General features: G+C 35.4%; 2 protein-coding genes across 3 annotated transcripts; one reads left to right on the top strand and one right to left on the bottom strand.

Annotated features, from left to right (window-relative positions):
- Positions 1 to 4,850: 4,850 nt before the first annotated feature.
- On the bottom strand, positions 4,851 to 15,119 carry LOC143303627 (omega-amidase NIT2-A-like). Of its 2 annotated transcripts, none has more exons than XM_076624631.1 (4): positions 14,988 to 15,119; positions 10,161 to 10,345; positions 9,607 to 9,775; positions 4,851 to 6,366 (listed from the first exon to the last, which is right to left on the bottom strand). In XM_076624631.1, exons 2-4 carry the CDS (start codon positions 10,242 to 10,244, stop codon positions 6,335 to 6,337), a joined length of 285 nt encoding a protein of 94 aa, XP_076480746.1. In that variant the 5' UTR covers positions 10,245 to 10,345; positions 14,988 to 15,119; the 3' UTR covers positions 4,851 to 6,334. The 2 variants fall into 2 exon arrangements, with proteins under 2 accessions (XP_076480746.1, XP_076480745.1); XM_076624630.1 differs by lacking the exon at positions 4,851 to 6,366 and adding an exon at positions 8,952 to 9,332.
- LOC143303680 (venom serine protease Bi-VSP-like) lies at positions 10,947 to 13,955 on the top strand. The gene is made up of 5 exons (XM_076625065.1): positions 10,947 to 12,726; positions 13,111 to 13,162; positions 13,234 to 13,431; positions 13,594 to 13,689; positions 13,761 to 13,955. Exons 1-4 carry the CDS (start codon positions 12,706 to 12,708, stop codon positions 13,671 to 13,673), a joined length of 351 nt encoding a protein of 116 aa, XP_076481180.1. The 5' UTR covers positions 10,947 to 12,705; the 3' UTR covers positions 13,674 to 13,689; positions 13,761 to 13,955.
- Positions 15,120 to 15,371: the final 252 nt, after the last annotated feature.

The raw sequence follows: 15,371 nt of genomic DNA on the forward strand, positions 1-15,371 counted from the left end.
AGCGCGGCTAACGGCGTTGACGTTGCCAGAGTTGACCTGACGTGCTACTTCAGTTTCCATCTTCGCTTCTCGAAACTTCCAACGTCCTTGGTGTTGGAGTCTCCTTGCCCAGGTGAGTACATAGCTTCTAGATACTCGTCGCTGTTCATCCTTACGAGCCTCTCGAGCTTTAGTTGTCAATTGTTATCGTTAAAGGAAGAGAAGCTCGCGACAGATGTTATCGAACAAATCGTTTATTCTCGAAAAGTTCGAACTTGTTCGTTGCGTTTGAATATATATGGACGGACGCCATTTTTCATGACATCATCATGATTTGTCATGTCGTGAGTATAGCTTTTGACTACCATATGTTTGTGATTTATGTGAAATTTGACCACTATACCGTGATAGAATAATATTTCCAATGAATTATAAATATTTTACATTGTGAATTATAAATATTTGTTACAAATTATATCGTACTTGAGATGAAAATGAACCATATATCTGCTTATGGAATAAGAGGTAGTAAATCATTCGAAACATAATAACGATTAATTAAGCACATATACAATAACGTTTACGAATGAATATTGCGAATTATTGTATGGCTTTAATGCGGTATTTAATGTTTTGATTGCAGTCTTTGAAATGGTATCATAGGTGTTGATATAATATCGCGCGAAAAAGGAAAGACCAGTGGTTAATATTGCAGGTGCACCAGTGCGTTGCGCTCGTCGAGGGTGGTTTTAACGCTGGTGCCGAGGAAAGGCGCAGAACGTGTTCGATCGACCCGCGAACGTAGCCTGTGCTCATACTGCGACAGAGTTCGTTTCAGTTAGGCTCAGTCGCTGTTTGTCCGTCGACAGCGTATAGTCGCGTCGGCCTACGATTCCTTTTTTCTTCTTGTTTCTTGCGAACTCTCTCGCAACAGCCGTTCTATACGTACGCCGCCAGTATATCGCGTGATCATCGTTCCCGTTGCTTCCCTTACCCTCTCACGTCCTTCGAAGAAGACCTCCCTTTGGTTTTTCCTTGTTTGGAGGGAATTCATCGCTCGGACACATGGACTGCGAAGCACGAGGGTTGATCGAGGCATCAGCGTGATGTACTTTTCAGGTTTCATATTTTCTCTATGAGACTTTCTAAGGAGAATTTGGAAGATATACATTTTTAGGAAATAAAGGTTTTTATGGAGTCATCGATAGGTTAGAATTTAATTAACTCTCTTATAACAGGTATTCCAATTTTTTAATATATAAATTTAGTTTCCTCTATGGTGTTAGAGAACATAATGCGGGCATTTTATGATATAACGAATATATTCGTATATATTTTAGTTTATTCATTCGTCATATTTCCCTAGTAGGCCGGCCTGCAGCTCACATGCAGCACTTAGTAAAAATTTGTTTTGTTAGAGGTTGGCCATTCTTCTTGCTATAAAAATATCGTGAAGTCATATCATATGATAAAGCACCTTCTGAAAGCTAGATGCTCGATAACGAGCCTAATGATTCTCGGTAGTTTGTAATGTCAAGCTTTGAATTGGCGAGATCGCTCTGCTGTCAAACCGCCGTCCAGCGGCGACCACATTCTTTAACCACGTTCAAGGGGTATATCACGCTACAGAAACCATCAAAGGGTTTGCAAGTTAGTTGCCTTTTAGAAGTGGGGCAGTTGGTTGTTACATGTAATCCGTAGTTGCTGGCTGTTCTCCTTAGTCGCCATACATCATAGAGACGACAGTTATAGTCGCCAGTTGTCTTGCTAATGGTTGCTTATTGTCGCTAGTTAGTTCTCGTTATCGTTATGTACTCCATCAATCACGCGAAATTTAACGTATGGGAATTTATTCTTCTTTATTCTTTCTGTAGGGAGATTTTTTAAGACGAGGAAAATATAGAATATTTCAAGACGACGGTAAGGTTTGAATTTAAGTAACTATTTTATGATACAACAAAGTGGAAAAACGATTTAATTTTATAAAGTTTAAGGTAATTTTTTAAAAAACTTCGAATTTAAAAGATTCAAATAGATATCTTAAACGTAATTAAACCCTCCATATCGTAAGAAATTAAATGAAATTGCGCAAGAAAGTTAATACATTTAATGTATTATTTTAAACGTTTATTTAAAAACATTTATTTAAAATTTAAGTGTAGGCGTTGACGCGCGCGCGCCATTCAAAGCATTTGTCAGTTCGTTACATCTGCGGTAAAAGTTGTAACTACGAAGAAGCTTAACATATGGTGCGTCTCAAGACGACAGTAAAAAGTATTAAGAGATTTTTCGAGATTTTTTCTTTTAAGTTTCCAAGTACTTTTTCTATTTAACTTCTTTTTTTTGCATTTTCTCGCAATATTCGATAAATAGAGACGAAATATGACAGTTCTTAGTTCGGGGATTTATTGGTTCGAAAGTTACTTCAAAAGTGTTTCTGGAGTTCGTGCGGTTAATACTTTTAAACTACTGAGTACGACTTATTCCGTATGGCTGGACAAATCGTTGTTGATACTGTAAGCGTAACTGGTCCGGATATTGTCTTGTGGAGATAGAAAAATACACGAAGTATTGATTGAACTACATATTTTTTTAATCCTTTTCTAATTCTTTTAGTTCTTCATATATTGATAATAGAACGATATTCCGCTACTTTGAGCACAATATAGTAATGTTTAAATAAATAATAAAATTTACGCATTTCGTCTTCATGCGTCGATAAGAAAATGCAAAAAAAGTTAAAGAAAGATGATGCGCAGACGAGACGTTTAGTCAGCAATAATATTTAAAACCTCTAAAATATATTGTACACATTTATTTGCAAATAAGCTCAATGAAATTAAACTGTAACTGTGTTTCCAATAATGTCTTCGATGTATTGCTCGCCATTATGTCGGATTAACAACTCTAAGTGATCGACCTTAATCACTAAATGGCGGCCGTGATTCAGTGGTATAGCTTTACATATGACGGACATCGCAGGCGCTTATAAGACGTCTATTGTGAAACGTTTCCAATAGCACCGTTTATGTGATGGTGAAATCTGAATATATATATATATCGCTGAAATATATATCGCTTATCACTTGAGTCTGACACGATCGTTTTTAAATAGAATCACAATTTTTTATTCTTTACAAAATCAGTCTATAAAGATTATGTGCAAATAAAATAGATAAATAGATAAATGGATGTACAAACTTATAAAACAGATATTACAAGTATATCTAAATAAATGATATATTTATAAATTGTAATATTTGATCTAAAGTTTAAATAAATAAAAGAAATACTCGTGACTTACAATAAAAGTATTTTTTTTCAATTTTTAAACAAAGCAAAAGTGGATAACAATTTTTCAAAATGTAAAAATCAACACAATGGTTGGTTTCTTTAATTAATCAATAACGTTTAAAGTTGATTAATGTCCAGAGTGGTTTGTACATTTTGTATTTCGCCGTATTTCAACGTTCGATGTGTAAATAAAACTTGATGCCTGAAATATCGAAAAAATAATTAAATCCGATCGTTCCGTCGAATTTGCAAATTGTATACTCGTGTAAAATCGAGTGCGCTTGTGTATGCTGATACGAAAAGTGGTAGTATATTTTTCTTTTTTCGATTATCGTTATCACTTTTTGTGTGGAAAAATTAATTCCGTGAAATGGAAGTGCAATCAATGCGGCTTATCACGAAATAATAGCACAACGACGGTACATATTGGTATTGACGTCAGCTTCACAAAATTTCTAGAATATCGCGGTCGACTATTTGGGTTAAGAATTCATTTTCAAGGTCCTACAAGCACGAGTATATTATGGATATGAAATTTTCAGTGTACATTTTAATAACCATATTTCATATTGCATGCTGCGGTCCAAGAAAAATCCGCAGTTAATATTCTGCTAATCCCTGCTGCTTTTAAAGACCATAAGTAGTCGTCCGTAAGGTTTAAAAGATTTCGAGTAGATTTGTATTACGTATTTTATCTTCTAATTTTTAAAGAGAGGGTCGTGTTTAATTAATTGAAAATGACGAAACTGTAATGGGACATTATTATCAAATATTAAACGTGGTTCCATTGGGTACTTTTATGGTTTTTGCGAGATATATATGCATTATACGTTGCTATTAGCAACGCGTAGCGATGAACGATGGAGAGCAGTACCTTCGTTATCTCGTCTCGGTTGTGTACATATCAGTAATGCACAGTACTCGTACTAAATATCTTACAAATTCCATACAGATTTTCAGATTAGTTTCGAATAATACCAACACGACCATGATAGTCACAGTACAGTATTAAATAGTGCCACTATGCATAATACACTCTTAAAATGTTTCTACAAATATATTTGTCCGAATATTTTTGTCAGCTACTATATCCTAACCACGATTTATTAAACAATATATAGATTTAAAAAAGAATATATAACGACATTACTTGTTTAGGCTAGATTGGTTTAACTTGTATAGTTTTAATAACTGTGTAAGATCAAACAAGAACTTATCGTTAGTTTGGCGAGATTTGATTACACGAAGCAACATAATTGCTTTGAAACTCAGGACAGAAAACAATGTCAACCGGTAGACGCGTTTGTCTGGTGAACGTGTAACGCGTGAATAATAGATAGCGACAATCACGCGAACGCTAGTTACAGCTGACTTGGCTTACATTGTAGCATTCAAACTAGAGTATACGAGCCGTAAGCGCTATTGAAAGTTCAAAGGCCGACTAGTGAGCTTCATCCTATCTCATTTTTTAATCAGGCGATGGATCGACGAATCGTATTGATTTCGAGGATTATTATAGTTCTGTGGGAATTTTAAAGCGTGGTTTGTTTAATCTTGTCTCGTTAGCTACAGACTCTTTGGCGAGCAGCCTGAAACTTGATCCAGTTTCGAGAAAATGAAAAATTCGTTTCTTCCCTTTGCTTCCCTGTTCTTTCTTTCCTCCTTTTTCCCTTTTTACATCGCGTTAAGACCCGTTAAATAATATTGACTGCCGTGGACGCTGGCTGAGAAGTGCACTTTATAACTAGCTTTAAAATCACCGACGTCGATGAGGACAAAGGTAAGTTAGAGGGTCATTTATCTGAGCTGGTGTTATTCGACCTGAACTCTGCAGCTTTTCAGAGCTTCTTTCGTTTTTCTTTTAAGAGCAGAGATGTTAACTGGTCTTTTGTTATGTGTAAGAAGTATGTACTAAAGCTTATTTAGCACCAATTGGTTGCTCAAAGTCGAGATATACATACCTATATTATATTAATACGTTACAGAAGATTAGGCGTTAGTTAGCTTATGAGAATTTATAGTGTGTCACAGATCACAAAAGCAGAATGACTACTTTTTCATAAACGATATATGTATATGAATTGAAAGTTTAACTATTACGCCACATACTTCTCTCGATAAACGTCGTCGAGTGCATATTGTTAAGGAATATTAGCCATTTGAATTCAATAGTTTCGAAGATACTAATGCTTCTGTGAAGTTTTTGCAGGCTGTTAATTTTTTATTGAGATACTACAAATTTTGAATAACTTCGATTAGAAATAAAAATCACATTACATTGACGCGTAGAATGTAACGTAACGTAGATAATGTAAATATAAATTATATTACAAGGAAATAATACGGGTAAGTAATGTGAAACATTCTGGTTAAAATTGCATCCTTTGAAGGCTAGGACACACGGTACTTACGAAGTAGATTAAGTACCAAATGGGGTACTTAAGAAAATTCATGTTGTCATTGTTTAATAAACATCTTTAGCTAATAGCTTTCTGCAAAAGCTGGTTTAAGTTATGCTAGCTTATTCCTTATTAATTGCAATTATATTGTTCGTATCTCCTAGAGGATTAACAATCCATTTTTATAATGGATAATAAAAGTAAATTCCTATTAGGTTGTCCCAAGTTTCTTTCGTTTTATAAAGAAATGACAGATGCACAACATATTTTGTTTTATGTTATTCTATATTATTTTACATTAAATTGGAAAAGGTGGATCACACGTAATAAAATAATATAAAACGAAAAATGTTGTACATCTATTACTTTCTTATAAAACGAAAGAAACTTTTGGAACAACCTAATATTTCTCTACTACGACGCTTTTACAGTGCTAAAATATTTGATAAAAATGTTAAGAAATTCTAATATTGATTTAAGCGTATCGATTTATCTGCTCTTCATATTTAATCAAACAGAAATTGTTAATTATGATTTCCACTTAAAAGCGGATTGCATATTATGAGGATAAATTATCAAATTCATCTCTAATATAGACATTAGAGAATCATTCATAGCCGCAATCCTGTTTACCGCTAACATTCCTGGTACTCAATAATTCATTAGGTGACTGCTTTAGCCGCACAGAATACACCTACAAATAATTAATCGCGATTAATATTCCATCGACTTTTGAAAATCCCTCATGTGATCTATTTCATGCGATGAGAATACGTATAAATTGAGATTGCGATCGACCATCCTCAGTCGGATAAATCGAGTGATTCAAATTATAACACAAAAAAAAGTTAATACTAGTTACATTATCTTTTTCAATTTTTATGTATTATTTGGCGGAAGAAACTTTGGTAATTGGTAAGTAAAGTTCACCTCCTTAATGTTAATGATTTTAATATGTTATTAAGCTCAAAGTTCTATGGAATTTTCTATATATATATACATATACATAACTGTGTGCGTATATGTATAATATACGTATAACAACCAAAGTTCAGCTCTCAAGTGTACGCAAAACTTTTATGTTCATTTTACGCTATACCAGTATGTTTCATGAATTTGTTTGCTAACAGTATCGAAACAAATAACAAGCAGAGGACGAGCTATTCATGAATTGTTTTGCCAGCGTGTACGCTCCCAATATTTTCTATTTGAGAAAACATACTTCTTGCTATTGCAACTACAAATATTTTTACAGTCGACGCTTTTGCCGTGAATCATTGGCTAACATGTAAAATCTAGAAAAAACATGGTTTATTGTGATGGAAATGTGGAAAACCGCAAAACCGATATAGAAGGGAAAATAAAGGAAAGGAAGGTAGATAAGTAGAAGCTTGGGGCCAAGTTTAATTCACTGAAACCGAGCTGCTTGTATTATCACAAAACAAAATTGCCAGTACGTCATTTCCGTACTCTCGTCCTCGCGAAAATGATTTCGCTTGTTAAGGAAAAAGGAAGAGACAGGGAAGAGAGGAAAACGCAGTCGGAGAGCGCTTTTAAAAAGCTGGCGAACCGTGTGTTACCACAACGAGACACGCGATGCTACTTGTCGCTTTAAATTGTGCCGCAACTCGTTTTTGAGATCTTTGCCAGGGGCGCGTTAAAACATGCTGAAAATATATTTCTGGCTTTTCTGGGGTTTAACTGAAATATGACAAATAACGTTGTAAAACATATGTACTTATGACTTACAGAGTAATTGAGTGTACAAAATATATAGTATACAAAATAGCCAGCGATTTAGGGCTTTAAAAGATCAAAAGAAAAGAAAAGAAAAGAAAAGAAAAGAAGAAAGATAATATATTGTGGCAGTCTAAGTCGATCTAAGAAAATAGATAAAGGGAGGGAGGGGCAAAGCTAGTTAATCTGGAAAGAATCCAAGCGTCAATTTCAAGCATTTACAGAGAATCAAGCGGGCTGGTTAAAGTCGTGAGTTGAGCAATTATCCCGCGTTAGGTTCAATCAGGTTAGTCCCACGCGAAATTGATCCAACCATGGGAAAACGAGTGTATTCTGATTTCTGTCGCAGATACTTCTGGCTAGTGCAGTACCTACACGGTGGTTGTTGAAATAGCCGCTTCTCATCTATTTTCCGCAGCGCGGACATCATCCTTTGATCCCTTACGACTAACGAAGTTTTCGAAGATGTACGGCAGTTTGAGATTCTACTTGAAAATGATCATGATTGCGGTCTGTGTGCCGTCTGCTCTTCTTTTTGTCCTTCCGTTAAAGACTGGTAGGTTGATACTGATTAATTATGCGATCGAAACCATATATAATGGCTACAAAAATGCCGCTAATATAATATTCCTTCTTTCTTGTATCTGTCTGCCTCTCAGGTCGTTTTACTAATTACAATAAGTAATTTCGACTTCTTTGCGCTCTCTTTTAACGCATTCGAGACCGAAAGAAATTCATATCAGTCAGTAGGCAAGGGTATAATATACATGTTTTATATATAACTTATGTAGTAATGTATATATCATGTCGAAATTACTTATTGTAATTAGTAAAACGACCTGAGAGGCAGGCAGATACAAGAAAGAAGGAATATTATATTAGCGGCATTTTTGTAGCCATTATATAGGGTTTCGATCGCATAATTAATCAGTATCAACTTACCAGTCTTTAACGGAAGGACAAAAAGAAGAGCAGACGGCACACAGACCGCAATCATGATCATTTTCAAGTAGAATCTCAAACTGCCGTACATCTTCGAAAACTTCGTTAGTCGTAAGGGATCAAAGGATGATGTCCGCGCTGCGGAAAATAGATGAGAAGCGGCTATTTCAACAACCACCGTGTAGGTACTGCACTAGCCAGAAGTATCTGCGACAGAAATCAGAATACACTCGTTTTCGCATGGTTAGATCAATTTCGCGTGGGACTAACCTGATTGAACCTAACGCGGGATAATTGCTCAACTCACGACTTTAACCAGCCCGCTTGATTCTCTGTAAATGCTTGAAATTGACGCTTGGATTCTTTCCAGATTAACTAGCTTTGCCCCTCCCTCCCTTTATCTATTTTCTTAGATCGACTTAGACTGCCACAACATATTATCTTTCTTCTTTTCTTTTCTTTTCTTTTCTTTTGATCTTTTAAAGCCCTAAATCGCTGGCTATTTTGTATACTATATATTTTGTACACTCAATTACTCTGTAAGTCATAAGTACATATGTTTAACAACGTTATTTATCGTACTTCAGTTAAACCCCAGAAAAGCCAGAAATATATTTTCAGCATATTTTAACGCGCCCCTGGCAAAGATCTCAAAAACGAGTTGCGGCACAATTTAAAGCGACAAATAGCATCGCGGGTCTCGTTGTGGTAACACACGGTTCGCCAGTTTTTTTTTTTTTTTTTTTTTGATATCGGTGACTGCCATATTCTCTTGAGTTTCCAAATCGTAAAGAATCTTTCCCCAGGGATGGGTCAACTGTGTATGTCCCCATGCGATGTAACTTGCTTAAGGAACACGAGCCGGTGATATGCAGGCAACGTATAATTGATTATCATTCGCTCTGAAACGCTGAAGTAATGACCAGTGCAGTGGTCCAGTGGTCATATTGAATGCCGCTGGATATATCAGCATTTGGCTACCTAACCCAGAGAAGCAGGAAATATGAAGCCACCGAATACCAATTAACTTCGTAGTTGCACGGTTCACATTCCATCATTTCTGAATATGCGAGGACAGTCCTCTTATTGTGCTTTTAATTCTTTTATTTGTTTCATTTTCAGCAAATATACTGGTTTTTTAAATTAAGCTTCTTTTTATACAGAGTTACAGATTATATTAATTTTATATAGAATATATTTAAGAAAGATATTTAATTTTTTGCTAGTTAAGTATTGATCGATTAAGTTACTGTACCTTTGTTCCGATAAATGCGTGCCATTTCCTCGAATCTAATATCATAGCAAATGCCAATACCTTTTTTGCAGCCCTTCACATCGAACGTCGTTAGGGAGTTACCAGGACTGAGTGAATCACTCTCTCGAAAAGTAATCTTATTAGGAATGTCGATGTCGAATAGATGTACCTAATAACATAAAAATGTAGTCGCTAATTCTATTGCTGCAACTTTTGTAATTTAATATCAAAGTTACCAACTCCTAAACTTTAATTATTTTTTATTTAATAACTGACAGCGTTTTTATCACTTTCTTTTATTAAAAAATCTTAACATTTAATAATGTTTAAAAAGGAGAAAAAATAAGTATTTTCGTATGTGAAAAATTTATATTATACATTACAACAAAAATGGGCGTTTCCCGTATCATAACGTATTTTATAAACCGTAAATTATTGAATTGGTTATAGTATACGTATGTACATATGTATATTCCTAAATTATTCCTAGATAGAGTCACTTTCTTCACCCCAATATTTTCAAATTCAAAGCCATAAAGGAATATATTACTTACCTTTCGGTGTCTTGCTATCAAAGTTCCATCGGGACCCCAAATAGTACAGGTATTGTACAATTTATCGCCCTCTATTTCAGGCATCGTACCACCAACTACATAGATGTTGTTTTCTTTAGCTGCGTTCGATGAAGCAACGCTCGTTTCACCATCAGGAATACTCTCGGCGTATTTTGGAAAGTACTCTGCATTGCAATATTTCAATTAATGAAAAATAACTGTCTTTTGTTCCAACCATAAATTAAATTGAAATGTTTGTCAGTTTTTTATTTTCTAAATTATTAAAATAACTAAGTTTTATATTTCGACTTAATTAAATATGCAATTACTTAGCTAATAGTATATATAATAAATTGTTTCTACAGGTTCAAAATGAAAAATGAATATTTAGAAATATTTAATTACGACAATGCTATTTGTGTTAGCATCAGTGGCTTGTTACTCAACGACTTTGCTAGTACTTTTTGAAACGTAAAGTTAGTTTTCAATTAACACTTATACTAGAGGCGGAATTATAAATGCAAAATAATTGATAATACTAATTTATAAGTACCTAATTATTAGTATCTTAAAAAATATATTTATACAAAAATCACGATAATCATGAAAATGGGGAAGTCCTATATTCTCGAATCAATTCACAATTTATTTTGTATATTAATTAGATTCCGCGCTCATCAGTACGTACTCACTGGCGACATCGAGAAAATGTATCGGCAATTCCTCGTACGACCAGAGGATCGGAAATATCAAAGGATATTATGGCGCAGCGCGAGTGGAGAAACAGAAACATATGAGCTTAACACCGTAATACTCTTATCATAGAAATAGAAGCAGTCCTCAATTCCCGCCCGCTAACTCCTATCTCCACCGATCCAAATGATCTCCTAGCCCTCACTCCCGGACATTTCCTCATTGGCGATTCATTAATGTGCTTACGTGATCGAGATTTCAGAGACATTCCATCGAACCGACTCTCCAAATGGCAGCATATCCAACAGCTTAAACAACATTTTTGGAACCGCTGGCATAAGGAGTATTTGAACGAGCTAACCAACCGCAATAAATGGAGCAAGGGTGGACACAGCATCCAAAAGGGCACAATCGTCATCCTCAGAGAGGACAACGTTCCCTCCATGCATTGGCCTCTGGGTCGAGTTATCAAGGTTCATCCAGGCGCCGATGGTGTCATCCGGACAGCTACAGTTCAGACGGCAAAGAGCATTTTGGATCGGGGCGTCAAAAGGCTTGTCCCACTGCCAATTCAACCCGATCTCGAGAAACCCGAACAACTAGCCACCGAGACGAAATAAGATGGGAACTTCAAACACACCTCGCTAGTTTGATCGGTACCCTCTCAACGGGGGGAGAATGTTACGCCATGCGGCTTACCATAGGTCATATTCTTAACTATCGATCGCGGCACTATAATGTCGCAGACGGATCGTCGCGTCTGCCCGGCAAACAAACATTGTAGTGGCAAGCGCATGGTTCATTAAGCAGGGCGACTTCCAGAAACGTCGACTCGTGGCCCGTATTTTACCTCGCGTAAAAGAATGTGGCGTGATCCGAACGTATTGGGGGTCGCCTTCCAGAAAAAACGAAAAAAATCGAAAGGCGTTCAGAACTTTTCGAGAAGTCGAACCGTCAACACATGTGGTATGTCGCGCATTACTTATCAACCAAAACGCAGTTACATTTTTTTTGTTCCATTTATATCTTTCTAGTTAATAAGTTGTTGAAATAAACATTAATTTATTTGTGTTAATTCTGTGGAATTTCATTGAACTACCCTTATTATCATAATCGAAATAAGGGGATCGATCAATTCGTGGCGTCGATTATTTAATCGTAACGGGAACTTACAACTCTCGTTGACGTGCTATCCCGCGATCGCGTCTCTCCGCGAACGGTCGAAACAAAATGATTCACTAAAAACTGTCCTGAATTCCTAAGAATTTATTTACCGCAAAACTGACAAAGTGTTTATTTAAAAAATGAGGTTGAAGGTAGTCCTTTTCTTTCATTTCATTCATTTTCATTTTCTTTCTTAAGTATGGCTAACACAATATCTAATCAATTAAAATTTTATATTTTCACGTGAGTTTCTTTAGATAATTATTATCAACATGATGACTAACTCTTACGGATTAATACGTGTCTGTAGGGCAATCCGGTGGACTTGATCGGCTTTTTACTTCGAAAGTTGAGTAATCGGTGTCGCTTTCTTACGCATCTTTGAACTGTATAAATGTTTTAAAATTGTTTAATCCAGAATGTACCACACCGGACAATCAAGAAGGCAGGTGCCTTGACTACAGAAAATGTAAACCTCTGCAAGAAATATGGCAGATACAGTACCGTACAGCCACCGATTTTTATAGACGATCAGTGTGCAGATACCAGGGCAATGTTACGATCGTTTGCTGTCCGGACGATCCAAACAAAGAGAAGAGAGAAATTTTAATAAAAACTGTGTATAAGTATAAGGCTTGGCGACCACCATACTGTGGTTTTAGCAACGTCTCTCATACCAGGCTGGTCGATGGTAAACCAGCTGAACTTGGTACGTTTTATGTCTTTCTTTCCGATTAATAATAAGCCATTTACTGCAAAGAATGAACTTTAAAGGCATTAAACAGCACATCAATGTACATTTCAATTAGACTAAATAATAATGCTATGATTTTATCGGTAGTAACTTTACTTATTAACTTGAATTATTTCTTTCTTTTACTTCATGTTAGGAAGAGTATCTTTTTGCTTGAAATAAAAAATTGATATAGGAGTAATAATATGGATAGAGATCAAAAACTGTTAGGGCAGAAATTACACGTTTGAACTTTATAGTTCAGTATAGTTCAAATAGAAATTATATAGAATTATTTAATAATTTGTATTCCACTGGAATAAAAATTTAATTTCTGTCTTTATCAAATCTCTATTTCAGAGTACTTGTACGTATGTACTTATCGTCTGCAGTATGATCGAATATCGAATAGGTAATAATCGTTGTTACTCGTTATGTGAGAAAAAATTATGTATATTAACAACTATGATTATTGCATTTTAGGCGCTTGGCCATGGATCGCTGCATTAGGTTTTCGTAATCCCCGAAACCCAGACAAACCACTATGGAAGTGCGGAGGTTCCCTGATATCGGCTAGGCATGTTTTGACCGCAGCACATTGTGCACATATGGATGGAATAGAAAACATACACAATCATAATATTGCCATTCTTAGATTGGTGGAGGAGGTGCCATTTTCAAGTAAGTCCTCAAATATATATATATGCTATTGAGTATTACTGAAGTATCATATCCTGAAATTTCTTACTGTACACATATATTGTGTCATAAAGCGTGTACAATTCTTTCTCATACTTTTGGTCATTCGTTTCCTGCATTTTCATTTATTTTTTTATTTTTCAGGGTACGTATATCCCATTTGTACGAAAGAGCCCCTACGAAAGAGCAACTTCGTCGGCTATAACCCCTTTGTTGCTGGATGAAGAGCGTTAAGATATAGTAAGTGATATCAATTTTATAATAAAATTAAACAGTTCCAGTCTTAAATATCTTTCTTATTTTCTTCGTAGGACGACCACGACGTAATGCATTAATGGAAGTACAAATGCCAGTGATTAAGAACGCCGAATGCAAAATAGCTTATTCCAAATTTCCTAATGCACCTGATATCACTGATGGTATAATATGCGCCGAACATGCTCAGGGTGGAGATTCTTGTACGGTAATTAAGTTACAGAGTTACTACAAACTATACGGTATCTGAAGACACGTCAATTCGAATTAACATCAAATCGACGTCTTAAGCATTAGAAATAATAGATAAACACAATTCCATAGTTTTTCCCACTTCTCACACCTCATTATGGTATTTAATCTAATTTCCTTCCAATCTTAGTTTTGCTCAAAATACATATAACATGTACATTATAAATTGGAGTATTTCTATACACAAATCAATAGAAGATTATTACTGTATATAAGTATAATTTCAATACAATTCAATCGATATATTTCAGTATCTTTGATTAAAAATTTAACGATCCTTTAACGACCGCGGCGGACCACTGCTGATACAACATGAATTAACCTCGTATTTAATAGGTATTATGTCTTACGCTTATAAGTGCAGCACAGCTGGCTATCCCAGCGTTTACACTAGGGTCACATCGTACCTTGACTTCATTCTCCAAGCGATGCAATAATATGATATTACTGTTCCATAAATATCATTGTGTAAAAAACGTAAAGTTGGATTTTCTTATTGTGGAGATAAGAAACAGCTCAAATTTACATTGTTTTGTACGTTACAAATTATAGGCTTAAAATGTACGAAATGTAACTTTGAAACGACACTAATTTTTTACGCACGATAAACCTCCACGACTTAGGTATGTAAAGATGATAAACGTATATTAATTCTATTAATTTGGTAATAATAAACCAACTTTCTGAGAAGTTCTGTAAATTTCGTTTCTGTTGTATCAAGAGAATAATGGAATATTCCACTTAGATCGTATACTTCTTGCATGTACATACAAAATTTTCCGGCTAATCTAAAACACTTCATAAGATAGAGAGCTTCTGGAGATTCGGACACAGAGAGTGCATAAAATACAAGATAAGTCTCGTGTCTTTCAAAATTATTTTTTATTCGCTAAAAACGTCCTGTGTACTCATGCAATCACATGCAACCTCGAAACTTCGCTTATTTTTTATCACTTTCCAATTCAATACACTGTTTCTGCATTTTTAACTATATGTAAGAGAAATTTCCATTCAGCCAAAGGTGTACTTACAGATTATAGATTCCTATACGACTCTCGGTAAAAATTTATCCGCACTCCAGATAGTTAAAACTTCTGTCGACCGTATTGATCCATCTGCACTCTTCGTATGACGTCAATATCTGTTCAGTGCTGCTGCGTAGGTTTCATTGTGTTACGTCAATTCGTTTGTGACCGTTGCTGGAGTAATGGCGCTTTGCAATGGTGATTTGCAGGAAAACAGTGCAGGATGCTGTGATTCGTTTCTTGTGGTCGAAGGTTATGATTGATGCCTATATTTATCAAAGATTTAATGCACATTATGGAGAAAGTGTTTTGTCACGAAGTGTGTTTGAATGGGCACAAAAGTTCAAAGAAGATCGCACAAGTGTTATGAAAAAACAGCTGGACGCCCGT

The sequence above is a fragment of the Bombus vancouverensis genome, chromosome 15 (genome assembly GCF_051014615.1).
Source record: "Bombus vancouverensis nearcticus chromosome 15, iyBomVanc1_principal, whole genome shotgun sequence".
Classification (NCBI taxonomy): domain Eukaryota; kingdom Metazoa; phylum Arthropoda; class Insecta; order Hymenoptera; family Apidae; genus Bombus; species Bombus vancouverensis.

What these genes read in the sequence shown, in the direction of transcription:
- LOC143303627 (XM_076624630.1), bottom strand. Translation starts at nt 10,244, where the DNA reads ATGCCTGAAATAGAGGGCGATAAATTGTACAATACCTGTACTATTTGG. An exon ending in TGATAGCAAGACACCGAAAG is followed by an intron (nt 9,776 to 10,160) that starts GTAAGTAATATA and finishes TTATGTTATTAG; the next exon opens with GTACATCTATTCGACATCGA. An exon ending in ACGCATTTATCGGAACAAAG is followed by an intron (nt 9,333 to 9,606) that starts GTACAGTAACTT and finishes TCTCTGGGTTAG; the next exon opens with GTAGCCAAATGCTGATATAT.
- LOC143303680 (XM_076625065.1), top strand. Translation starts at nt 12,706, where the DNA reads ATGGTAAACCAGCTGAACTTG. An exon ending in TGGTAAACCAGCTGAACTTG is followed by an intron (nt 12,727 to 13,110) that starts GTACGTTTTATG and finishes TCTCTATTTCAG; the next exon opens with AGTACTTGTACGTATGTACT. An exon ending in GGAGGAGGTGCCATTTTCAA is followed by an intron (nt 13,432 to 13,593) that starts GTAAGTCCTCAA and finishes TTTATTTTTCAG; the next exon opens with GGTACGTATATCCCATTTGT.